Source organism: Pogoniulus pusillus, chromosome 15 (assembly GCF_015220805.1).
Source record: "Pogoniulus pusillus isolate bPogPus1 chromosome 15, bPogPus1.pri, whole genome shotgun sequence".
Classification (NCBI taxonomy): Eukaryota; Metazoa; Chordata; class Aves; order Piciformes; family Lybiidae; genus Pogoniulus; species Pogoniulus pusillus.
This window is the reverse complement of record NC_087278.1, coordinates 2,931,485-2,957,988: the sequence shown is the minus strand read 5'-3', so window position 1 is coordinate 2,957,988 and position 26,504 is coordinate 2,931,485. Positions and strand designations below refer to the sequence as shown.

General features: G+C 48.0%; 1 protein-coding gene across 1 annotated transcript in view; it reads right to left on the bottom strand.

The window, feature by feature from the left end:
* CFAP54 (cilia and flagella associated protein 54) overlaps positions 1-19,472 on the bottom strand; it is a 110,434-nt gene extending 90,962 nt beyond the window's left edge. Inside the window, 13 exon segments of the mRNA XM_064154959.1 lie at positions 1,720-1,870; positions 2,645-2,779; positions 5,610-5,695; positions 6,834-7,002; positions 7,602-7,714; positions 8,924-9,019; positions 9,876-10,074; positions 11,059-11,154; positions 11,238-11,351; positions 13,248-13,391; positions 15,446-15,504; positions 18,119-18,290; positions 19,365-19,472. Coding sequence (XP_064011029.1) covers positions 1,720-1,870; positions 2,645-2,779; positions 5,610-5,695; positions 6,834-7,002; positions 7,602-7,714; positions 8,924-9,019; positions 9,876-10,074; positions 11,059-11,154; positions 11,238-11,351; positions 13,248-13,391; positions 15,446-15,504; positions 18,119-18,290; positions 19,365-19,379 — 1,549 coding nt within the window. The 5' untranslated portion in view covers positions 19,380-19,472.
* Between the last annotated feature and the right edge of the window lie 7,032 nt (positions 19,473-26,504).

The window sequence follows — 26,504 nt, the reverse complement described above, 5'->3', positions numbered from 1 at the left end:
ACTTGCAAAGAATGCATCTAGAATTGTGCTTTCCTTTCCAGAACAAGCCAAGGCATTTCTTTACTCTCCATTACAGCCCTCTGGCCTGTCAACATTTTATTCCTTCACTGATATGAATTCCTCTTTTTTGTTGTCTTTTGCCTTTTCAGAAGGACAACCTCCTAGCCATGCCTGTACTTTGTGTCACCTTTGCCTGTTTATTTCTGCTTCTTCACTCTCCTTTTCTCAGAAGCAAGAAAATCTGCCTTCACACAGCAAAAGGACTCCTCTCAGCATAAACATATGCTTGACTGCTTGTTCATCAGCCTGCTTTGATCAATGGCTCCTATCTCTTCAGCTGCTTCTTCTCCAAAATACAGAATTTAAAGTGAATGAAAAAGGAATAGCAGTGATGCCAGAGTGAGGATTCATCCAGTCCTCTACTTTCCATATCACAGAACATAATACCTCCTCTGCCTTTATAACAAATAGCAGTGTTCCAAAGCTATCCCTTTCAAAAGAGCAGAAGGTATTGTCATTCCCTTCTACTCCTAAATATTCTCTTAAAAGAACCTTAAAACCTACTCTCCAGTTAATGCAAAACACTGATGACAACTCTGATCCATATTCCAAGATCCTAAACCCACACCAAGAGAGAACCTTTACAAGTGTGTCAAAGTAAAACCAAACTAGAAGTGGGTAAGAACCTTTACAAGTATGTTAAAGTAAAACCAAACTAGAAGTGGGCAAGAATCTTTACAAGTGGGTCAAAATGAAACCAAACTAGAAGTGGGCAAGAACCTTTACAAGTGGGTCAAAATGAAACCAAACTAGAAGTGGGTAAGAACCTTTACAAGTGGGTCAAAATGAAACCTAACTAGAAGTGGGTAAGAACCTTTACAAGTGGGTCAAAATGAAACCTAACTAGAAGTGGGTAAGAACCTTTACAAGTGGGTCAAAATAAAACCTAACTAGAAGTGGGCAAGAACCTTTACAAGTGGGTCAAAATGAAACCTAACTAGAAGTGGGCAAGAACCTTTACAAGTGGGTCAAAATGAAACCTAACTAGAAGTGGGTAAGAACCTTTACAAGTGGGTCAAAATGAAACCAAACTAGAAGTGGGCAAGAACCTTTACAAGTGGGTCAAAGTAAAACCAAACTAGAAGTGGGCAAGAACCTTTACAAGTGGGTCAAAATAAAACCTAACTAGAAGTGGGTAGATTCAGATTGGGTGTTAGGAGGAAATTCTTCACTATGAGAAACAGGTTGGAAAAGACCTCTAAGATCATCCAATCCAACCATCAGGAAGAAGTTTTTCACCATGAGGGTGGTGGGATCCTGGAATGGGTTGCCCAGGGAGGTGGTGGAAGCCTCATCTCTGGAGGTCTTTAAGGCCACACTAGATGGGGCTCTGAGCAACTTGATCTAGTGTGATGTGTCCCTGCACATGGCAGGGGGGCTGGAACTAGATGATCCTTGAGATCACTTCCAGCCCTGACAAATCAAAGACCACATTCTGTGATCCAAAACCTCCCTGGAGGTGTTCAGGACTGGGTTGGATGAGGTCTTTGAGCAACCTGTTCTAATGGGAGGTGTCCCGGCCCATGGTGGAGGAGAGGACTGGATGAGCTTTGAGGTCCCTTCCAACTTAAACCACTCCATGATTCTAATCAGCTCACAAAGTTTCCAATCCTGAAAGTGACTCTGGTAAGATAAGTACAGTTTTGTTGAAAGCTTTACCTGCTTTTTCCTTCAGTTTACTTGTGGAAAGAGCAACATTCTCCAATATTGCAGTTAGACACAAGGTGACCTCTGCAAGCATTACAACATTACTGGCTGCTATGCTGCTCTTCTGAACTGCTTCATTTATTAACCAGAGTATGTGAACCCACTAAAAACAAAAGCAGGAAGGAGAGGGAAATTAAGACAAGAGTTAAAACAGATTTTAACAAGGTATTTCTGCATTACAGAGGTAGGTTAGGTTTAGAACTCAAAAGTTCCTAAACCTGTAGTCAGCTACCTTCTTAGATTTGGCTCCCTTTTGCACATGCCAGCTGAGTAAGATCATAGAAGCATTGAATGGTTTAGATTGAAGGCACCTCAAAAATCATTTAGTTCTGAGCCCCCTTCATAGGCAGGGACACTTCCCACTAGATCATATAATCAACTAGGTTGGACAGACTAAGGGAGATGGGGCTGTGCAGGCTGGAGAAGAGGAGGCTCCCAAGTAACCTTCTTGTGGCCTTCCTGCATCTGAAGGGGGCCTACAAAAAACCTGGGGAAGGACTTTTCAGGATATCAGGGAGTAACAGGAGTGGGGGGAATGGAGCAAAGCTGGAGATTAATAGGTTCAGGCTGGACGTGAGCAGCAAGTTGTTGAGCAGGAGAGTGGTGAGAGGCTGGAATGGGTTGCCCAGGGAGGTAGTTGAGTCCCCATGTCTGGAGGTGTTTGAGGCCAGGCTGGCTGAGGCTGTGTGCAGCCTGCTCTAGGGTAGGGTGTCCCTGGGCATGGCAGGGGGGTTGGCAGTGGCTGCTCCTTGTGCTCCCTTCCAACCCTGACTGATTCCATGATTCTCCATTCAGCCTGAACACCAATATTTTATCTTGGCTTCACTCTAAGTAACTTCATTCCTAGTAAGAACAATCCATTGTAACAAAGGAGTACCTGGTAAGCTTTGTATTTGTGGAGAGATTTCAAGCAGTCACTTCCACTCGTTTGGATTTTCCCAAGTCCTTTCTTACACTTCTGCCACAAAAACATTATGACATCAACAAGTAGTTCTTTGTCAGGTTGGATGCTCTGGAAAGAGAATAACAGGTAATTGGAGCAACAGGTAGTGTATATATAAACACTCTCAAATCACTCAGCACAAAAAGAGTCTCTACATTTTTCAAAGCCTGCAAACCAACACATTTAGCTTTCTTATTAAGGGATGACAACAGCTTGAAAGCTCAGAGAGAACAGTTTTCAAGGTAAATTCTGGTAGACCACTCATGCTTCTCTTCTCCTGACAATACAGAATCACAGAATTAACCAGGTTGGAAAAGACCTCTGAGATCATCGAGTCCAACCTATCACCTAACACCTTCTAATTAACTAACCCACGGCACCAAGTGCCTCATCCAGCCTCCTCTTAAACACCTCCAGGGACGGGGAATCCACCACCTCCCTGGGCAGCCCATTCCAATGCCAATCACTCTCTCTGCCAACAACTTCCTCCTAACATCCAGCCTGAACTTGCCCTTGTGCAGTTTGAGTCAGTGTCCCCTTGTTCTGTCATTGCTTGTCTGAGAGCCCAACCCCACCTGGCTACCATCTCCTTTCAAGTACTTGAAGAGAGCAATGAGCTCTGCCCTGAGCCTCCTCTGCTCCAGGCTGCACCCCCCCAGCTCCCTCAGCCTCTCCTCACAGGGCTCTGCTGCAGGCCCCTCCCCAGCTTTGTCGCCCTCTTCTGGACAAGTACTGCTAGCTCAACATCTCTCTGCAACGGAGGAGCCCAGACCTGGACACAGCACTCCAGGGGTGGCCTGAGCAGTGCTGAGCACAGGGGCACAAGAACCTACCTTGTCTTCCTGCCCACACTGCTCCTGAGCCAGCCCAGGATGCCATTGGCTCTGCTGCCCACCTGGGCACACTGCTGGCTCAGGTTCAGCTCCTCTCTGCCAGCACCCCCAGCTCCCTCTCTGCCTGGCTGCTCTCAGCCACTCTGGCCCCAGCCTGTAGCACTGCTTGGGGCTGTTGTTGTGGCTGAAGTGCAGAACGTGGCACTTGAACTTGTTAAAATTCTTGGCACTGGACTGCACCCATCTGTCCAGCCTGTCCAGGTCCCTCTGCAGAGCCCTCCTACCCTCTGACAGATACACACATGCTCCCAACTTGGTGTCATCTGCAAACCTACTGATGTTGAACTCTTCCAACCTGGTTGACTCTATATCCTCTTGTAATGGCAGGATGAGGACTAAGGGGTTTGAAATGTCAGAGGGGTGATTTAAACTAGGTGTTACGAAGAAATTCTTTAGTGAGGGTGGTGAAACACTGGAACATGTTGCCCAAGGGACACAGTGGCCCCATGGCTGGAGGTGTTTAAGGCCAGGTTGGCTGAGGCTGTGGGCAGCCTGCTCTCGGGCAGGGTGTCCCTGGGCATGGCAGGGGGGTTGGAAATAAAGGATTTTTGAGGCCCCTTCCAACCTCAACTATTCTATGATCTAACTTCCCAATCAATGAATTCTCTGACCATGAAGGGATTTGCCTGCCTTCCCAGGACTGAGTAGGTACAGAGGAGATTTGTGGGTAAGTGTAGAACCAGAAGAGTTTAAAATCCAGCTGATCCACCCTCATGAGACAGTGCTCATGGAAACCAACCAACAAATCTTTTTGTCTAAGGGTGTAACCACCTCACAAGTAAGATATTTGGACTCCAAACCTGCCACTACAGCTGAAAAAGCAGATGCCTCAGATATGATTTGGACATTGCCCCAGTCTGAGTTTATCTGAAACCAATTAGCAGAACAGAGGTTTTCTAAGGAAAATTATTCATTAGTGTTTTGGATCAGAAACTGTTTTACTGTAGCTAATACAAGAAGCATTGCACTGTTTGGAGGCTTTTTCCCCTCAGGAGCACATTAAGGGAAATTTCAGCTTGAACAACTAAGCTAGAAGTGATTCCTCTGGGAATAAAGATCAGATCTACAATGGAGTTATTCCATAGCAGAGACTTCAGCACAAAACCATCTCACTCTGGTGCTGCTGTTTCTGCTGCTTGTTTGTTTGCAATAGGAGATGTACCTTAAATTGCAGGCATGCTGCTCTTTTAAAGGCATTTTCCTTCCTTGGGGTAAGTGCTCCCACTTGAATCAGTACTGCAGAACTCTTTGCTACAACTCAGCATGTTTGCCCATCTAAATCTGGTACCCTTAAATACATTGATCTCTGCTTGATCAACTGAGATGTGCAATTAGACCTATGGTTTTCCAAGCAGACTTCAGTGTGGGCTCCTCACACTGAGGGGACAGGGATCTCCTGGAGAAGGTCCAGCAGAGGGCTACGAGGATGATTAGGGAACTGGAGCACTGCCTGAGGAGGAGAGGCTGAGGGACCTGGGGCTGCTTAGTCTGGAGAACAAAAGAATGAGAGGGGATTTAATCAATGTTTATAACTATCTGAGGGCTGGGGGCCAGGAGAGGGGCTGCAGGCTCTGCTCACTGCTTCCTGGGATAAGGCAAGGAGCAATGGATGGAAGCTGCAGCACAGGAGGTCCCAGCTCAACACAAGAGGGAACTTCTTTGCTATAAAGATCCCAGAGCCCTGGCACAGGCTGCCCAGAGAGGTTGTGGAGTCTCCTTCCCTGGAGACTTCCAAAGCCTGTCTGATTATGTTCCTGTGTGCCCTGAGCTAGATTGTATGGTACTGCTCTGGCAGGGGGGTTGGACTCGATGAGCTTTTTGGCTCCCTGCCAACCCCTAACATCCTGTGATCTATTAAACACATTTAAAAGTAGGCTGACTACCTAGCACCAATTAAAAACAACCAACCAACCAAAGTAATATATTCAACTGATCCCTTTGGTCTACAGTTATATGAATTCTTTACAGGTGAAAGGACTGAGAAGGAATGTCTGAAATTCTATTACCTCCTGAGGTATGGAGACACAGGAAAACACTGCTGTTGCCAAAACAATAAGATCTTGAGAAGGCTCTCCCTGCTTTAAGGAATCATCTGCATTAAATATATATAGAAATAAAAACAAACAAAAAAAGATATTTTTCACTATTGTAAACTTACAGTTGAAAACATCTGAGTAGATTGATTCACCAATTTATGCCAGCAGATCACGGAATCAACCAGGTTGGAAGAGACCTCCAAGATCATGCAGTCCAACCCAGCACCCAGCCCTGTCTAATCAACTAGACCATGGCACTAAGTGCCCCATCCACCTCCAGGGACAGGGACTCCACCACCTGCCTGGGCAGCCCATTCCAATGCAAATCACTCTCTCTGCCAACAACTTCCTCCTAGCATCCAGCCTAGACACTAATGAAGAACAGACCAAAGAAAGTCAAACAGGTTTGTTTCACTCGTTGATTTTATATGCCTCCATACAGCCCCTGAGACCCCACCTTGAATACTGCATCCAGCTCTGGTGTCCCTTTCATAAGGAGGACACAGAGCTGTTGGAGCAAGTCAAGAGGAGGACCACAAAGGTGATCCAAAGGCTGGAACACCTCTGCTATGGGGATTGGCTGAGGGAGCTGGAGTTCAGCTGAGAGCTGCCTCCCGGAGCCAGCTGAGAGCAGCCTCCCAATAGCTGAAGGAATCCTACAGGAAGGCTGCAGAGAGACTTTTCAGAAGGTCCTGTCTAGAGACAGGATAAGGGGAAATGGTTTGGAGCTCAGGGAGAGCAGGGTTAGATTGGATCTTAGGAAGAAGTTATTCAGTACAAGAGTGGTGGGAGTCTGGAATAGGTTGTCCAGAAAGGTTCTGGATGCCTTCTCCCTGGGGGTGTTCAAGACCAGGTTAGATGAGGCCTTGAGCAACCTGATCTAGTTGAGAGGAGTCCCTGCCCACGTGTGGGGAGATTGGAGTAGATGATCTCGGAGATCACTCCCAAACTAAGCCATTCTGTGATTCCATGAGCTTAATGGATGCCTAACATACACCACACATGTTCACACATGGAATCACATGCTGGCAGATGAGAAAGGCACAAAATGCAGCAGGGGGCAGTTTCTCAATTGCTAGTTTTGCTCCCAGAGAGTGCTATGAGCACCAGATTGGAGTTTTAAAATATCAAACAGAAAATCTTGCTGCAGAAATAACTGAACTCCAAAGGCAGCAACAGCTGAGCAGTACTCACTTCTAACTTCTTGCTTCTTTTCAGAACCATGAGGCATCTTAGCTTTTTTGCTACTCTTCTCACTGACAGCAACATTACGTTTCAATTGCCTTGGAAGGAGTAAAGGTCGCATCAGTTTGAGAAGTTGGAGTTCCATTTCAGCTTTCTTCCATATTGGATCACCTTGAGCCTAGTTGTGATTTGAGGAAGAAAAACAAAGCATTAGAAAATTGCCTTTAAAATAAGTGCTTTGAATAATGTTTCTTAGAAAAGGCAACATAAAGCATGCCTGGGCTCCTCCATTGCAAAGAGATGCTGAGGTGCTGGAAGGTGTTGAGAGAAAGACAGCAAGGCTGGGGAGGGGCCTGGAGCACAGCCCTGTGAGGAGAGGCTGAGGGAGCTGGGGGTGTGCAGCCTGCAGCAGAGGAGGCTCAGGGCAGAGCTCATTGCTGCCTGCAGCTGCCTGCAGGGAGGCTGTAGCCAGGTGGGGTTGGCCTCTGCTGCCAGGCAACAGAACAAGGGGACACAGCCTCAAGTTGTGCCAGGGGAGATGTAGGCTGGATGTTAGGAGGAAGTTCTTCTCAGAGTGATTGGCATTGGAATGGGCTGCCCAGGGAGGTGCTGGAGTCACTGTCCCTGGAGATGTTCAACAAAAGCCTGGATGAGGCACTTAGTGCCATGGTCTGGTTGACTGGCCAGGGCTGGGTGCTAGGTTGGACTGCATGAGCTTGGAGGTCTCTTCCAATGGGGTTGATTCTATGATTCCATTCTAAACAGCATCCAGATTACCTGAAGAAAATTATCAACCAATTCCAGAGCAGAATCAAACACATCCCACTCCTCATAACTGAAGGCTAATTTAATGAATTTCACAGCAGCATCTCCAGACACTTCATCTTCTCCTGCAGTGACAACATAAATATTTGATCTGAAATAGATTATATACACACATAGATTTTAAGTTCAACTTAATTGGACTGGATGGTCTTGGAGATTTCTTCCAACCTGGTTGATTCTATGATTCTGAACATGAGCCAGCAGTGTGCCCAGGTGGCCAGGAGAGCAAATGCATCCTGGCCTGCATCAGGAACAGTGTGGCCAGCAGGACAAGAGAGGTTATTCCGCCCCGGACTCAACATTGGTCAAGCTGTGTCCAGTGCTGGGCTTTTCAGTTCAAGAGAGATGTTGAGGTACTGCAACACATCCAGAGGAGGGCAGCAAGGCTGGAAAGAGGCCTGGAGCACAGCCCTGTGAGGAGAGGCTGAGGGAGCTGGGGGGGTGCAGCCTGCAGAAGAGGAGGATCAGGGCAGACCTCATTGCTGTCTACAAGGGAGGCTGTAGCCAGGTGGGGTTGGGCTCTTCTGCCAGGCAAGCAGCAACAGAACAAAGGGATTAAGTCTCAAGCTGTGCCAGGAGAGATCTAGGCTGGGTGTTAGGAGGAAGTTGTTGGCAGAGAGAGTGATTGGCATTGGAATGGGCTGCCCAGGGAGGTGATGGAGTCACTGTCCCTGGGGGTGTTGAAGCCAAGCCTGGCTGGGGCACTTAGTGCCATGGTCTGGTTGATTGGCCAGGGCTGGGTGCTAGGTTGGCCTGGTTGAGCTTGGAGGTCTCTTCCAACCTGGTGCATTCCATGATATCAGTACATGATCCCATTTGAATGCTTTAACATCACACATTCAAACAAGCAAATCACAGACTCACAGACCCACGCAGGTTGGCAAAGCCCCTCAGGATCACCAAGTCCAACCTAGGACCCTCCTCTACAAGTTTCACATTAAACCACAACCCTAAGCACCACATCTGTCCACCCTTAAACTCATCCAGGCTGGGTGGCTCCACCACCTCCCTGGGCAGCTCATTCTAATCCCTGACCACTGTCTCCCTGAAAAAACTTCTTCCTATGGTCCAATCTAAACTTCCCCAGCCTCAGCTTGAGGCCATTCTCCCTTGTTCTGTCTCCAATTACCTGGGAGAAGAGCCCAGCACCAGCCCATCACATATTTTGCAATCCTTTTATGAACAGAACTGCTACTAACATGAAAGCTGTATCTGCTCACCCAACATTTGCATCACTTAGCACTGAATCTTTTGAACATTCAAAGCTGGTTTACCTCTTAGTGTCAACTGTAGAAGGGTTGAAGTTGCATTAATGACAGGAAAGCAAGCGGTGCGATGACTTCCAAGAGTACCTGGACTGCTCACTCCACCTTTAATGCAGACAGTTTCTTTCATCAGTTTATATTGTACTTGACTTGTTAGATTCCAATCAGTAATCTTTTCAAGAGTAGCTCATTTGGAAGTATGACTTCTATATATATTTTTTAATTAACAAAGTATCTCCTTATTCATTGGAGTGAGTCCAGAGGGTCACAAAGATGCTCAGAGGGCTGCAGCAGCTCTGCTCTGAGGACAGGCTGAGAGAGCTGGAGTTCTGCAGCATGGAGAAGAGAAGGCTTCCAGGAGACCTTGGAGTGGCCTTCCAGGATCTGACAGGGGCTAAAGAAGGGCTGAGGAGGGACTACTGGCAAGGTGTAATGAGAGGACAAGGAGGAATGGGTTTAAACTGGCAGAAGGGAGATTTAAACTGGATGCTAGGAAGAAGTTCTTTGCAGTGAGGGTGGTGAGAAACTGGCACAGGTTGCCCAGGGAGGTGTTCGAGACCTTGTTAGGAGGAAGCCTTGTTCCTTTCTTAGGAGGAAGTTGTTGGCAGAGAGAGTGATTGGCATTGGAATGGGCTGCCCAGGGAGGTGGAGTCACTGTCCTTAGAGGGGTTCAAGAGAAGACTGGATGGGGAATATAGTGCCATGGTCTGGTTGACTGGACAGGGCTGGGTGCTAGGTTGGACTGGATGAGCTTTGGAGGTCTCTTCCAGCTTGGTTGATTCTAAGGCCAGGCTGGATAAAGCCTTGAGCGACCTGTTCTAGTGGGAGGTGTCCCTGCCTATGGTGGGGGGGTTGGGACTGGATGACCTTTGAGGTCCCTTCCAACCTAACTCACTCTATCATTCTATGTTTACTTATGGCTATACTCAGCCCACAGCCCAGGAAAAAAACATTTGTTTACCTGAGAGGATTTCCAGCCCTGCAACAAAAAGTTCTGAGAGGACATCATGAATTTCTCTTTCATCAGGAAGAGATGAGGAAGGCTGCAAGAGACTCCTGCTACTATCAGACAGAGCTTCTAGGATGGCAAGGAACTGAGCTGCCACACCATCAAACATTTCTGTCAGCAGCTGTTTGGTCACAGAGCAGGGCCTTGGCACCTGAAGAAGAAAGGGCAATGTAAACTTTGTCCATGTCTGAACCAAGTGACAGCAATGTGAGATTTCTTTCCTATCAGTTCTCCTCCGGCAAGCACAGGTTTAAAACACAATATCCTGTGAAACTGATTGCTGCTATCAATGTTATGCTTCAAAGGGCTCCTGCTGAGTTATCAATGCCATGCAAAATGGGTACAGTACTTGAGAACTGCCATTATTTCATAGCTTAAGAAGCAAGATGGGAGAATTACATGATGGTTTGGGAGTTACCTGCCCCCCCTACTCCTATGAAATCATAGAAGCAACCAGCTTGGAAGAGACCTCCAAGCTCAGCCAGGCCAACCTAGCACCCAGCCCTGACCAATCAAGCAGACCATGGCACTAAGTGCCTCATCCAGGCTTGGCTTCAACACCTCCAGGGATGGTGACTCCACCACCTCCCTGGGCAGCCCATTCCAATGCCAATCACTCTGTGACTTCCTCCTAACATCCAGCCTGTACCTCCCCTGGCACAGCTTGAGACTGCGTCCCCTAGTTCTGTTGCTGGTTACCTGGCAGAAAAGACCAGCCCACATCCAGCTACAACCTCCCTTCAGGTAGTGATCTGCCATCGGAATGGGCTGCCCAGGGAGGTGGTGGAGCTACTGTCTCTGAAGGTGTTCAAGAAAAGCCTGGATGAGGCACTTAGTGCAATGGTCTGGTTGACTGGATAGGGCTGGGTGCTAGGTTGGACTGGATGAGCTTGGAGGCCTCTTCCAACCTATGATTCATGAAGGTCATCAATAAAGATGTTAAACAGAAGTGGTCCCAACACTGAGCCTTGGGGGACACCACTTGTGACCAGCCTCTAGTTGGATTTAACCGCACTGACCACCACCCTTGGGGCTCTTTTGTCAAACCAGTGCTTTACCCAGCAGAATTCTATCACACATCCTTCACATGCAAGGAGCAAGCAAAGGAAAGCATTGTACAAAATGCCAGACTTACACTTTGGGCTTCTTTCAGGGTAACTCTTAACTTGGGTCGATGGATTGGCTTTCTTCTAGGTTCAAACACTGCTCTCTTGAAAACCATTACTGACATCTGATGTGAAGAAGAAAGCAAGTAACTAACTTTGCTGTTCACAGAGACTGCAAAACTGTGTGTAGGAAATGGCAGAAGGCTACCTTTAGAGTTGCCTCTCTAAAAATCTTCTTTGTCCTTGAATTTGCTGGTGAAGAGCTGATGCTTTCTAACTGCTTCAGCTCATCGATTTTGATCAAACCACGGCGAGCAAACACCTGTCCAAAGCATGAACAAGAAGCATTAACATGCTCATGTCCTGGGGTTTGGCATCAAAACATTTTTACATTACAGATTTTATTGTTTAAATGTGAACAAAAAAAAGATTAGAAATTGAAAATTATATTGTGGCCTTCCAGGATCTGAAGGGAGCTACAAGAATGCTGGGCAGGGACTTTGGAGGAGGTTGGGTACTGATTGGATTGAGGGAGTGGAGCAAAACTAGAAGTGAGTAGATCTAGATTAGATGTTAGGAAGAAGTTCTTCAGCATGAGAGCAGTAAGACACTGGAACAGGTTGCCCAGGCAGGTGGTGGAAGCCTCATCCCTGGACATTTAAGTCAGGCTGGATGTGGCTCTGAGCAACCTGATCTAGCATGAGGTGTCCCTGTCCATGGCAGCAGGGTTGGAACTGGATGATCCTTAAGGTCCCTTCCAGCTCTGACAGTTCTGTGGTTCTGTGTAAGTAGAGCTCACAGCAACTACTGGACTGAAAACTACAAATGCTAAGAGCAGCAAAAAGGATCCCAAAGTAGCAGCACAAATCAGGTAGCAGCAAACCTGGGAACTGGTAGCCACAGAATGAACCACAGAGGTACAGAGTACATCAAGCTATGGTATACAGACCTATAGAGCTCATGGGGTGTGTAGAGCTATACCATGCACCCAAGCACATACACAGGCTGCGTAAGGAGTGGCTCAAGAGCAGTTTTGGGCTGAAGGACTTGAGGGTGTCAGCTGATGAAAACCTCACCATGAGCCAGCAGTGTGTGCTTGTAGCCCAGAAGGCAACCATGTCTTGGGCTGCCTCAAAAGCAGTGTGACCAGCAGGACAAGGGAGGTGATTCTGCCCCTCTGCTCTGCTCTTGTGAGACCACACCAGGAGCACTGCATCCAGTTCAGGCTGACTAGAGCCTCATCCAGCCTGGCCTTAAACACCTCCAGGGGTGTTTAGGAAGAAGTTCTTCAGCATTAGGGTGGTGAGAGCATGGAATAGGTTGCCCAGGCAGGTGGTGGAAGCTCCATCCCTGGAGGTTTTTATGGTCAGGCTGGATGTGGCTCTGAGCAACCTGATCTAGTAGAGGTGTCCCTGTCCATGGCAGGGGGGATGGAACTAGATGATCCTCGGGGTCCCTTCCAACCCTGGCAATTCTGTGAACCAGTATGCTGCAGTTTGCCATTTGACTTTAGAACCCTATCATCCTTTCCTTCAGCCAACTGCAAAAAACTGCAGTGAAAGCCAGGTCATGAACAAAAACTGAAGTGAAAAGGGAAACCTCTGCAAAATCATGGGGATGACCACTGCTTAATGCTACAAGTCTACAACTGTGATTGTATAACATGGTACATTTAGCTTTGAATTGGTTATTCATGTACATGTTGCATCTTCAGAAGGCTGAGAGGGGATCTTATAGATGCTTATAGTATCTGAGGAGTGGGTGCCAAGAAGGAGCTTGGCTCTTTTCAATGGTATCCAGTGATAGAGTAAGGACCAACAGGTGCAAGCTGGAACACAAGAGGTTCCACCTCAACATGAGGAGAAAGTTCTTTCTGTGAGGGTGCTGGAGCACAGCAACAGGCTGCCCAGAGAGGTTATGGAGTCTCCTTCTCTGGAGGCTTTCAAGACCTGATTGCTTGTTCACAGAATCACAGATACATGCAGGTTGGAAAAGACTTTCAAGATCACCAAGTCCAACCTATAAGGTTGAGTGCATTCCTTTGTGGCCTGCCCTAGGTGATTCTGCTTTAGCAAAGGGGTTGGACTCGATGATCCCTATCATTCTATGTGGAAAAACATCTCCACAGATAAATTCTGCTACGTGGGCAGCAAAACTCCCATGCAATCTGATCTGAAGCAGTAAATCAGGAGTAAATCTGTCTGGTGAACCAGAATACCTCTCCATGAATGCTGGCTTGGCAGTCAAAATAACACTGAGAAACTGCAGCATACAGGGTGGCTCTCCAGGTCAAATAGTGTACAGATAAGAGTGGGATGGATGATTCCATACATATACTGGCCCACAGCAAGTATTCCAGGACCTGTAGTGAAGAAATCCAGTTGCAAAGTGATTGCATTTAAATCTCTATAAACAAGCTACCTATTACTAAAGGACACAAAGACTCCCACTTAGGACAAACACAGAAAGTTAAAGGAAAACAAAATCATAGACATTGTATTACTTCTAATGGTTTTTTAACTGCTCTGCATTCCTCCTGCCTATTACTGGGCTTTTCCCATCCAAATTTGTGGTCATGTTTTCTATTTCAGCCCCCAAGTTAACTTAACCACTTCAGTTTACTATAGCCTTGTCACTATCATAGAATAAACCAGGCTGGGAGAGACCTCCAAGCTCAATCAGGCCAACCTAGCACCCAGCCCTAGCCAAGCAACCAGACCATGGCACTAAGTGCCCCAGCCAGGCTTGGCTTCAACACCTCCAGGGACTGGGACTCCACCACCTCCCTGGGCAGCCCATTCCAATGCCAATCACTCTCTCTGACAACAACTTCCTCCTAACATCCAGCCTAGACCTCCCCTGGCACAACTTGAGACTGTGTCTCCTTGTTCTGTTGCTGCTTGCCTGGCAGAAGAGACCAACTCCACCTGGCTACAGCCTCCCTTCAGGTAGCTGCAGACAGCAATGAGCTCTGCCCTGAGCCTCCTCTTCTGCAGGCTGCACACCCTCAGCTCCCTCAGCCTCTCCTCACAGGGCACTGCTCCAGGCCAGGAGAGGTTTAGGTTAGAGAACAGGAACAATTTCTTTGCTGCAAGAGTGGTCAGGGATTGGAACAGGCTGCCCAGGGAGGTGGTAGACTCCCCCCCATGCCTGCAGGTGTTCAAGAAATGTGTGGCCATGGTTTAATGGCCATCGTGGTGCTGGGTTGATGGTTGGACTAGAGGGCCTTTTCCAACTAAAAGATTGGACTGGAGGACCTTTTCCAACTAGAAGTCTAGAATTCTATGATTCCATCTGCTTTTGAGAGTTATCCCTCTCCTTTGTACCAGCTCTAGTGATCATTTTGCTCTAACCTAGTCTTTAGTTGGATTAGCAAACTCATTTGGGATGCACTGGAGTCTGCCTTCCTCAGTGACAGTCTGCTCTTAATTTCCAACCATTCAGCTACTCTGTTTGGCTCTTTAGGGCTAACATAACTTTAGGAACAGATTGCTCCTGGGATAGTTCAGGCCCCATCCCATGAGACATTCAAAGTCAGACATTCCAAGGCAGCCTGATCTAGTTGGAGATGTCCCTGCTCACTGCAGCAGGATGACCTTTGAGGATCCCTTCCAAAACCCTGCATTCTGTGACAGTCATTGCAGCAGTCTGCCTCTCAAAATTAACCCAACTGAACTGATTGAACAACATCTCCCCTTTGTATTTTCTTTGAGGTACACAAGATATGCACAACTTTAGTCCTAAATTAAGTCAATACACAGAAAGTCTTTGTCTGCATTTAAAGAAGCTGAAATACTTACAAGCAGTTGTTCAGCTTTCTGTATAGTCAAAGCCTGAATATGTTAAAGGAGGGTTTGATTTCAATAAAAGATGTTCAAACAGCAAAATATATATATATAGGTAAATTCCTGCTCGATGAAAGGTTAAAACAACCAATAGATAAGAAACTATGCTGGATTAAGGCTGAGTCAGGCTCTGTTCAAAGTTGTAGGAGAGAAAAATAAAGCTAAGAGAAATAGAAGAGAAGGGCAAGGAATAAAGGGCAGCTCTTTTTGTGCCAAGGATTTACAACTATAAAGCCTCTCCACCAGATGTCAGTGCATTTCCACTTTCTAAGAAATAAAACTCTTGATGCAGTTGCCCAAAAGAAAAGGAAGCCAAAGAGCATCTGGAACCCTCTGAAACAGTCCAATGCATCCCACCTCAAAGAGCAACAAGGTGTTAATGCTGGTCTGCATTGCAGGACTAAGGAAAGAGCAGAGTCATCAAGGTGTGAGGGCTTAGAAATCAGCTGGTTTGTAATCTAGACCTTTTACACCCTCATGGCAAGGAAAGAGAAGCAGCAGGGTACAGTGTTAGGCACAAAATCAGGTCAATTTCCAAGCCTTCTGTACATTTGTCTTTATTTTGCCATACCTGAGCAGATTGACCTCTCGTCATCAAATGTCTGCATATGGTGTAAAGATGAATAGTACCTGAACAAAACAAAATGAAGAACAGGTAAGCTCATGGAATCAAGCAGGGTGGAAGAGACCTCCAAGATCATCCAGTCCAACCTAGCACCCAGCCCTAGACAATCAACCAGACCATGGCACTAAGTGTCCCATCCAGGCTTTGCTTCAACACCTCCAGGGACTGTGACTCCACCACCTCCCTGGGCAGCCCATTCCAATGCCAATCACTCTCTCTGACAACAACTTCCTCCTAACATCCAGCCTAGACCTCCCCTGGCACAACTTGAGACTGTGTCCCCTTCTTCTGTTGCTGGTTCCTTGGCAGAAGAGCCCAACCCCACCTGGTTACAGCCTCCCTGCAGGCAGCTGCAGGCAGCAATCAGCTCTGCCCTGAGCCTCCTCTGCTGCAGGCTGCACACCCCCAGCTCCCTCAGGCTTTTCTCATAGGGTTTGTGTTCCAGGCCCCTCCCCAGCCTTGTTGCCCTTCTCTGGACACATTGCAGCACCTCAACATCCCTCTTGAATTGAGGGGCCCAGAACAGAACACAGCACTCCAGGTGTGGCCTGACCAATATTGAGTACAGGGGCAGAATAACCTCCCTTGTCCTGCTGGCCACACTGCTCCTGCTACAGAGTTCTATAGTCCCACAGGGAAACTGCTGTGCTAACCAACTGAAACTTCTTCTTAACATCAGGGTTGGTGTTTCCAGAGGATGAACAACAAATCTAAATAAAGATTTTCCCACAGAACTGTCAGGACTGGAAGGGACCACAAGGATCACCTAGTTCCAACCCCCTGTCATGGGCAGGGACATCTCACACTAGATCAGGTTGCTCAAGGCCTCATCTTAACTGGTCTTGAACACACTCAGGGAGGAGGCATCCAGAGCCTTTCTGGACAACCTGTTCCAGACTTCCACCACCCTTAAACACCTCCAGGGATGAGGCTTCCACCACCTGCCTGGGCAACCCCTTCCAGGCTCTCACCACTCTCATGCTCAACAACTTCTCCCTAATATCAAGTCTGAATGTCCCCATTTCCAGCTTTGTTCCACTCCCCCCAGTCCTATCACTATCTGACAGCCTAAAAAGTCCTCCCCAGCTTTCCTATAGCTCCTTCAGATATTGAAGGCCACAATAAGGTCTCCTCAAAGCCTCCTCTTGGCCAGACTGAACAGACCTCACATGACTCTTAGTCTGCCATGGCACTGCCCTGATAGATAACACTAATATGATGTCATATGGCATGTTTTAAAACAGTTTAATTATTGAGGGATAAACTGAATTAAGATATACAAATCTGTATAGAATCACAGAATCAACCAGGTTGGAAGAGACCTTCAAGATCATCCAGTCCACCCTATTAAAGTATATATGTTGTGGTAAAACCAGAGAGGTAAAGAGCTAATGTTTACCTAATGTCACATAATATTGAGCTAATGTCAAGTCAGATAATCATTTCCTACTCTTAGATTTGCAATCCTCTTTTCAAAGCCAAACCAAACCCATTAACAAGTGTTTTATTGTGGCTTTTTTTAGCCATGGGTCACTCAACAAATGCCCTTCTTACATTCTTAGATGTCATTTTAGTAGTAGACTCTAACCATGCAGCCTACACTATGGAGAAGCTTCCATTTAAGCCTGGTGAATGTGGGGCAGGCTGTGGATGTAGATGACCTGGACTTCAGCAAAGCCTTTGACAGCCTCTGCCACAAGCAGCTCCTGGCCAAGCTGGACAGACTCACTCTGAAACGGGTCAAGAGCTGGCTGGAGGGCTGGGTCCAGAGAGTGGTGGTGAATGGGGCCACATCCAGTTGGCAGCTGGCACTGGTGGTGTGTCCCAAGGATCAGTGCTGGGCACAGTCCTGTTCAATGTCTTTATTGATGATCTGGACCAGGGGATTGAGTCCAGCATCAGTAAGTTTGCAGATGACACCAAGCAAGAAGCAGGTGTGGAGCTGTTGGAGGGTAGGAGAGACCTGCAGAGAGACCTGGCCAGGCTGCATGGGTGGGCAGAGGCCAATGGGATGAGACTGAACAAGGCCAAGTGCAGGGTTCTACACTTTGGCCACAACAACCCCAAGCAGCACTACAGGCTGGGGCCAGAGTGGCTGAGAGCAGCCAGGCAGAGAGGGACCTGGGGGTGCTGGGATAGAGGAGCTGCAGAGGAGGCAGCAGTGCCCAGGTGGGCAGCAGAGCCAATGGCATCCTGGGCTGGCTCAGGAGCAGTGTGGGCAGCAGGACAAGGGAGGTTCTTGTGCCCCTGTGCTCAGCACTGCTCAGGCCACATCTTGAGTGCTGTGTCCAGTTCTGGGGCACTCAATTCAAGGATTTGGCACTTAGTGCCATGGTCTAGTTGACTGGACAGGGCCAGGTGACAGGTTGGACTGGATGAGCTTGGAGATCTCTTCCAACCTGGTTGATTCTATGATTCTATCTCTTCCTACCTGGTTGATTCTATGAAAAGGTTTTATGGCAGAGAACAAATAAAGAATAAGTACCAAAAAAACCCTGACTGAGTTTAAAGCCAGCCAGAGACAGTCATGACCTTTAGGCTGACCTTAAGGAGTTATATCTAAAGTTTCCCTCCATAGGTTTGCTTAGCACAGAAATGTAGATGGAGAGCCTGAGGTACCGTTGTAGATGAGCCAGCACAAGTTCTCCTGAGGCAGAGCCACTTGCATAGTCAGTCTCAATGAAGACAAGACACTGAAACAAGTCTGCACAGAATCCTGGTTCTGGAGATTTCTGTCACTGCTGCAAAGCATCTGGTAAATGCAAACACTTCTCTCTTGCAAGGCATGGAGCTGAAACAGGTGGAGGCATACACAGAATTAACACACAGAGTCAGAATAGATGCACACTTCATCTTCACACCAGCAAAGTACAAAGCATTCAGTATGAAAAGACCAAATGTACCAGGACAAAAAAAAACACAAGCATGACACTGAAGTGAGTAGAGATAGGGAGCAAGTGCTAAAGCTTTAAGGTTGCTGTACCATTACCCTGAAGCAGTTTCAACTGCACCACAGTACACTAGGACTGCTGAAAGGAGTGTAGGGAGAAAGGATGGATAAGGCATGAAGCTGGATTATTTAATCTAGCTTTAATTCTTGCCTTTTCTAGAAGCAGAGAATTGTTTTGGTTGGGAAAGGCTTTTGAGACCAAGTACAACCATTATTTAACTACCAAGTCTGGGGCTAAACCATATCACAGAATCACAGGGGCTGGAAAGGACCTTGAAAACTCCTCCAGTCCAACTCTGCTGCCAGAGCAGGAGCACCTAGAGCAGATCACACAGGAACACATCCAGGTGGGATGCCTCCAGAGAGGGAGACTCCACAACTCCCCTGGGTAGCCTGTTCTAGTGCTCTGTCACCCTCACAGGGAAAAAGTCCCTCTCATGTTTTCACAACACTTCCTATGTCTCAGCGTGCACCCAGTGCCCTTGGCCTGTCTTTGGCATCACCCAGCAGAGCCTGGCTCCAGCTCCTGGCACTCCCCCTGCACACACTGATAACCATTGCTGAGGTCACCTCTCAGGCTTCACTTCTCCCAGCGGCACAGCTCCAGATCCCTCAGGCTCTTCTCCTAACAGAGCTGTTCCATTCCCTTCAGCATCTTTGTGGCTCTGTGCTAGATTCTCCCCAGCAGTTCTATGTTCCTCTTGAACTGGGGAGACCAGAACTGGACACAGTACTGCAGGTGTGGCCTCACCAAGGCAGAGCAGAGGGGCAGGAGAACCATTCTCAACATACTAACTACAGCCCTTCTGATGCACCTCAGAATGGATTTGGCCCTCCTGGCCACAAGTGCACATCTCTTAGCACCACACCTTTGAATCTTCCCAACACTTCCAGGATATGGAATCTGCCACCTACCTGTGGAGCCAGCATTTCAGAACCCTTTAGATGAAGAAGTTTCTTATAACATCAAATGAAAACCTTCCCTGGTGCCACTTGAGAACATTTCCTCTTCCCTTATCACTTAAAAAGGAGAAGAGACCAACACCCACCTCATTACAATCTCCTTTAAGTAGTTGCAGAGAATGAGAAAGTGCCTCCTCAGCCTCATTTCTTCACCCTAAGCAACTTCACCTCCCTCAGGTGCTCCTCATAAGACTTATTTCTAGCTCACATGTGTATCTTGTTTCTTCTAGAGATACATTGCTCCTTCTCTTCCTTGTAATAGCTAACACAGCTGTGAGCTCAGTCCTGCCTGGAATACTGGAGGCTGTAGCCAGGTGGGGTTGGGCTCTTCTGCCAGGCAAGCAGCAACAGAAGAAGGGGACACAGTCTCAAGCTGTGCCAGGGGAGGTCTAGGCTGGATGTTAGGAGGAAGTTGTTGGCAGAGAGAGTGATTGGCATTGGAATGGGCTGCCCAGGGAGGTGGTGGAGTGCCCATGGCTGAGGTGTTGAAGCCAAGCCTGGCTGGGGCACTTAGTGCCATGGTCTGGTTGACTGGATAGGGCTGGGTGCTAGGTTGGCCTGGATGAGCTTGGAGCTCTCTTCCAGCCTGCTTGATTCTATGATTCTATTCTCTGTACAAACCAGAAGATGAGAACACAAACAGAGACTCAGTCCCTCTCAGAAGCCTAATCACCTCATAATACTTGATTTTGTTATTTTTTTTCCCAGTTAATTCACTGAAACTACAAGTTTCATGCCCTGGAACTCCACTTCTCTGATTTCCTCAGTATTACATTAAAAAAAAACCAACAGTTAACCACAGAAACTTGGGCAAACACACACAGAAAGCCTTCAGGTGTTACCATTTGACACATTGTCATTATTGGTTCTCAACTGTACAGATCACTGCCAAACTAAGATTGCACACCTGGAAATTTAGGGATACATGTCATGGTAGGCCTGACAGGCCAAAAATGGGCTTATCTTGCCCTGACTTGCCCAGGTATGTTCTGTTCTTTCCCCTTCGCCCCCCTGGCCCTGCTGGCCACACTTCTGCTGCTGCAGCCCAGGCTCTGCTTGGCTTTCTGGGCTGCAAGTGCACACTGCTGGCTCATGTTGAGCTTCTCCTCCAGCAGCACCCCCAGGTCCCTCTGCTCAGGGCTGCTCTCCAGCCACTCACTGCCCAGCCTGGAGTTGTGCTTGGCATTGTCTCCACCCAGCTGCAGGACCTTGCCCTTGGTCTTGTTGCACCTCCTGAGCTTGGCTTGTGCCCACCTCTGCAGCCTGTCCAGGTCCCTCTGCATGGATCCCTGCCCTCCAGCCTGGCTACTGCACCACACAGCTTGGTGTGAGCAGCAAACTTGCTGAGGCTCCACTCAATGCCTCTGTGCATGGCACCCATAAAGACGCTGAACAAGACTGGTCCCAGAACTGCTCCCTGAGGGACTCTGCTTGTCACTGGCCTGCACTTGGCCATGGAGCCATTGACAGTCACTCTTTGGGTGTGGCCATCAAGCCAACTCTTTATCCATCCAGTGGCCCACCCCATGTGTCACCAGCTCGGAGACCAGGATGTGCTTTGGGACAGTGTCAAAGGCCTTGTTCAGGTCCAGGTAAATGCCATCAGTTGCTCACCCCTCATCTATTCATGTTGTGACCTGTTGATAGAAGGCCACCAGGTTTGTCAGGCAGGATTTGCCCTTGGTGAAGCCATGCTGATTGTACCCAATCACCTCTTCACTATTCTCCTGTCTGTTAATGAACAGTTTTCATAGTTATTAACAATCCTCACCTGTACATCCAAATTAATCCATCCCAACACATCAGTGCCTAAAGGCCAAGCTGCAGAATAAGTATTTTAGCAGAGACATGTGATGACATCTGGCACTAAGATTGCTTCAAAGTCATATAGAAAACAAAAAGAAACCATCTCTGGAACTTTAAACCTATTTAGAAAGCCATTTTAAACCCCCAAACTGAAATGTATTATCGTAGTCTTTGATCAAATTCTCTCTAAGAAGCTGAACTATGTTTGAAAAAGGAAAATATTAATATATAAAGAAAGAGTATTTCTTCTCTCATGACATCTGCTTCGAGCTTTTAGGCAAGCTGTCCTCTTTTTTCTCCTCCCTGAACACCTATTTGCAATCTAACTCTGACAAGAGGAATATCAATTTGCTTGGCTTTATACACAGGAGATGCCTGCAGTTTCCTTCTGCTGTTCCTGATCACAGAGAGCCTTGCATTAATTCATTCTGAAATATCCACCCTCTACTGGAAACAGCCTCTCTGCAAAGACCTGCCTAAGGTAAAATCTAACACGTGGCCAGGACAAGGGAGGTTATTCTTCCCCTGTACTTAACACTGCTCAGGCCACACCTGGAGTGTTGTGTCCAGTTCTGGGCTCCTCAATTCAAGAGAGATGTTGAGGTGCTGGAAGGTGTCCAGAGAAGGGTGACAAAGCTGGTGAGGGGCCTGGAACACAAACCCCATGAGGAGAGGCTGAGGGAGCTGGGGGTGTGCAGCCTGCAGAAGGCTCAGGGGTGACCTCATTGCTGTCTACAACTCCCTGCAGGGAGGCTGTAGCCAGGTGGGGTTGGGCTCTTCTCCCAGGCACCCAGCAACAGAACAAGGGGACACAGTCTCAAGCTGTGCCAGGGCAAGTCTAGGCTGGATGTTAGGAGGAAGAATCTATGATTCTATGAAGTTGTTGCCAGAGAGAGTGATTGGCATTGGAATGGGCTGCCCAGGGAGGTGGTGGAGTCACAGTCCCTGGAGGTGTTGAAGCAAAGCCTGGATGATCTGGTTGCCTGGCTAGGGCTGGGTGCTAGGTTGGCCTGGGTGATATTGGAGGTCTCTTCCAACCTGCTTGATTCTATGATTCCATGATTCTATGCTTTTAGCATCGCACCTATACTAAACCACTTTCTTCCATAGGTAGCAGCCACAAGACCCTACCTGGATAAGCAATCAATGATATATTCATAGAATGGTTTAGGTTGGAAAGGACCTCAAAGCTCATCCAGATCAACCCCCTGCCATAGGCAGGGACACTTCCCACTAGAACAGGTCACTCAAGGCCTCATCTGACATGGTCCTGAACACCTCCAGGGAGGCTGTGGATCACAGAAGCACAGAATGTGATCAAATATCACACATTCCAGGGTCTCACCACTTCACTCATAGCAAAGAACTTCTTCCTAACATCCAATCTGAATCTACCCACTTCTAGTTTTGCCCCATCCTCCCCAGTCCTATCACTACCTGACATCTGAAAAGTCCCTCCCCAGCTTTCTTGCAGCTCCCTTCAGATACTGGAGGTCACAATAAGGTCTCCTCAAAGCCTTCTCTTGGCCAGACTGATTAGACCTCACATGACTCTTAGTCTGACATGGCACTGCCCTGATAGATAACACTCCTCAAAAGTCCCTCCTCAGCTTTCTTGTTGCCCTTCAGATGCTGAAAGGCCACAATAAGATCTCCTTGGAGCCTTCTCCTCTCCAGACTGAACAGCCCCAGTTTGTCCTCAAAGCAGATCAGCTCCAGCCCTCTGATCATCCCTTTGGCCCTTCTCTGAACACATTCTAACACATCCAGATCTTTCCTTTAATAGTTGCTCCAAAACTAGACACAATACTCCAATGAGGTCTCACCAGAGCGGAGTAAAGGGAAAGAATCACCTCCCTTGACCCGTAGCCATGTTGGACAAGATCCCTTCCAACCCAATCACTGCTTAATATTAACATTTAAATCCTATGAAGCACATTTGTGGAGGATAAAATAGGCTTATTTTGCATCAGTGAATGTCTTTGACAAGCAACCAAACACCAACCTACCGTAAGTGCTGCACTTCTGTCTCTGAAACCACTCGGGAAGAAGGTGGATTGAAATTGATGCACATCACCCATGACATCATCCAGGTTTGCAGCCATGAACTGCTGAAGGTATCTTCCATAGCACTGTGAAACTGCCAACTTATATTCCTGAAGAGCAAATGATACAGTTGTGAAGGTTTGTAGGAGTACATTCCTCTGTCCATGAAACATGGATTATCTCTTGGTGTCCTTGTGTGAAACAACAATACAAGCATCAGTCTGAAAGAGCAGCTGGAAGGAAACACTTAAAGTTCCATCCACACATTCAGCAATTTAACATCTAATAGGAACACTCTATAATTTCATGAAAACTCTCTAATTTTCATGGTCTAGGTGACTGGAGAGGACTGGGTGCTAGGTTGGAGTGAATGAGCTTGGAGGTCTCTTCCAACCTGCTTGATTCTATGATTCACTCAGGATCATAGAATCACAGAATCATAGAAACAGTCAGAGTTGAAAGGGAGCACAAGGAGCAGCCAGTTCCAACCCCCCTGCCATGCCCAGCAACATCCTACCCTAGAGCAGGCTGCACACAGCCTCAGCCAGCCTGGCCTCAAACACCTCCAGCCATGGGGCCTCAACCACCTCCCTGGGCAACCCATTCCAGCCTCTCACCACTCTCCTGCTCAACAGCTTCCTCCTCACCTCCAGCCTCACTCTCCCCACCTCCAGCTTTGCTCCATTCCCCCCAGTTATGTCACTCCCTGATAGCCTAAAAAGTCCCTCCCCAGCTTTTTTGTAGCCCCCTTCAGATGCTGGAAGGCCACAAGAAGGTCCCTTGGGAGCCTCCTCTGCTCCAGCCTGCACAGCCCCAACTCTTTCAGTCTGTGCTCACAGCAGAGCTGCTGCAGCCTCTGAGCATCCTCCTGGCCCTGCTCTGCACACACTCCAGCATCTCCACATCCTTCTTGTAATGGGGGCTCCAGAAGGTCCCTTGTGTCATCTAATGTGGAGACTCAGGCTCTCAGACTCTGAGAACCCCAAGCCATGAATCAGAAACTCTTAGATCAGCACACCATGGAGCAGAACACCCTTACAGCAGCACACCATGGAGCAGAACACCATCAGAGCAGCACACCATGGAGCAGAACACCATCAGAGCAGCACACCATGGAGCAGAACACCCTTACAGCAGCACACCATGGAGCAGAACACCATCAGAGCAGCACACCATGGAGCAGAACACCATCAGAGCAGCACACCATGGAGCAGAACACCCTTACAGCAGCACACCATGGAGCAGAACACCATCAGAGCAGCACACCATGGAGCAGAACACCATCAGAGCAGCACACCATGGAGCAGAACACCATCAGAGCAGCACACCATGGAGCAGAACACCATCAGAGCAGCACACCATGGAGCAGAACACCCTTAGGTCAGCACACCATGGAGCAGAATCCCAACTACCATTACTGAAACATAACAAAGAGACATTTTCTCTCCCAAAGAGTTTATAACATACAACCAGAGATAGCAGGCAGAAAGGGAGGGGATCCAAATGAGTCAGTGCTGCTCTGTATGATGACTAATGGCCTAACTAACTTCCAGATATGTGACATAATGAATTTAGGTGTGTCCTAAAAGAGACATAGCAGATGAATAATAGGAAGGAATCCAAAGTAAGAAGGCATGAAAAAAACCCACAGCAAGAGGAGGGCAGAAAGTTAAGTTGTTGCTTGGCCACTCCCTACTCATATTCAATACCTCATTTTACAGGATCATTAAGTAATATATAACAAATTAAAATACAAAATCATCACCATCAGGTTTCAGCTGGAAATTGAGAGAGGTCCTTATGGAATAGGCTCCACTCCACCTATCACAGAAGCTGGTGTTATCTCCCCAGTAATTCCTTACAATTAGCAGTGCACATCCATCTCACAGGGATGTTTTATTTCTTACTTTTCCCCAGGGAAAGAAATGTATAAAATGAAAAGCAAGTGTGCAAAGTCAAAGGGATTTAGTTTAAAATGGGAGTTCCCTTGTACTGGGCACTGGTGAGGCCACACCTCGAATAGTAAATTCAGTTTTGGGCCCCTCAGGGCAAGGACATGAAGAGGCTGAAGTGTGTCCAGGAGAGGACAGGAAATCTGGTGGAGGATCTGATGGGGAGGAGCAGATGAGGGAACTAGGGCTGTTTAGTCTGCAGAAGAGGAGGCTGAAGGGAGACTTCAGTGGTCTCTACAACCTGGAAGGAAGCTGCCATGAGGTGGAGTTGGTCATTTCTCCCTAGTATTAGGTAATAGAAGGAGAGGAAATGGTCTGAAATAGTGCCAGGGGAGGTCTATGTTGGACATTAGGAAACATTTCTTTTCTGTGTTGAGTGGTCAGGGATTGGAACAGGCTGCCCAGGGTGGTGGTGGAGTCCCCAACCCTGGAGGTGTTCAAAAAATGTGTGGACATGGCACTTTGTGCTGGGCTCCTCAATTCAAGAGAGATGTTGAGATACCAGAAGGTGGCCAGAGAAGGGTGATCAAGCTGGGGAGAGGCCTGTGCTGGGTGATTAGCCATGGCCATGCCAAGCACAAATCCAGGCTGGGCAGTGAGTGGCTGGAGAGCAGCCCTGAGCAGAGGGACTTGGGGGTGCTGCTGGAGGAGAAGCTCAGCAGGAGCCAGCAGTGTGCACTTGAAGCCCAGAAAGCCAAGCAGAGCCTGGGCTGCAGCAGCAGCAATGTGGCCAGCAGGGCCAGGGAGGGGATTCTCCCCTCTCTGCTCTGCTGACACCCCCACCTGGAGTACTGCATCCAATTCTGGAGCCCTCATTACAAGAGGGCTGTGGAGATGCTGGAGAGTGTCCAGAGCAGGGCCAGGAGGATGCTCAGAGGCTGCAGCAGCTCTGCTGTGAGCACAGACTGAAAGAGTTGGGGCTGTGCAGGCTGGAGCAGAGGAGGCTCCCAGGTGACCTTCTTGTGGCCTTCCAGGATCTGAAGGGGGCTACAGAAAAGCTGGGGAAGGACTTTTTAGGCCCTCAGGGAGTGCCAGGAGTGGGGGGAATGGAGCAGAGCTGGAGGTGGGGAGAGTGAGGCTGGAGGTGAGGAGGAAGTTGTTGAGCAGGAGAGTGGTGAGAGGCTGGAATGGGTTGCCCTGGGAGGTGGTTGAGGCCCCATGGCTGGAGGTGTTTGAGGCCAGGCTGGCTGAGGCTGTGTGCAGCCTGCTCTAGGGTAGGGTGTTGCTGGGCATGGCAGGGGGGTGGGAACTGGCTGATCCTTGTGGTACCTTCCAACCCTGACTGATT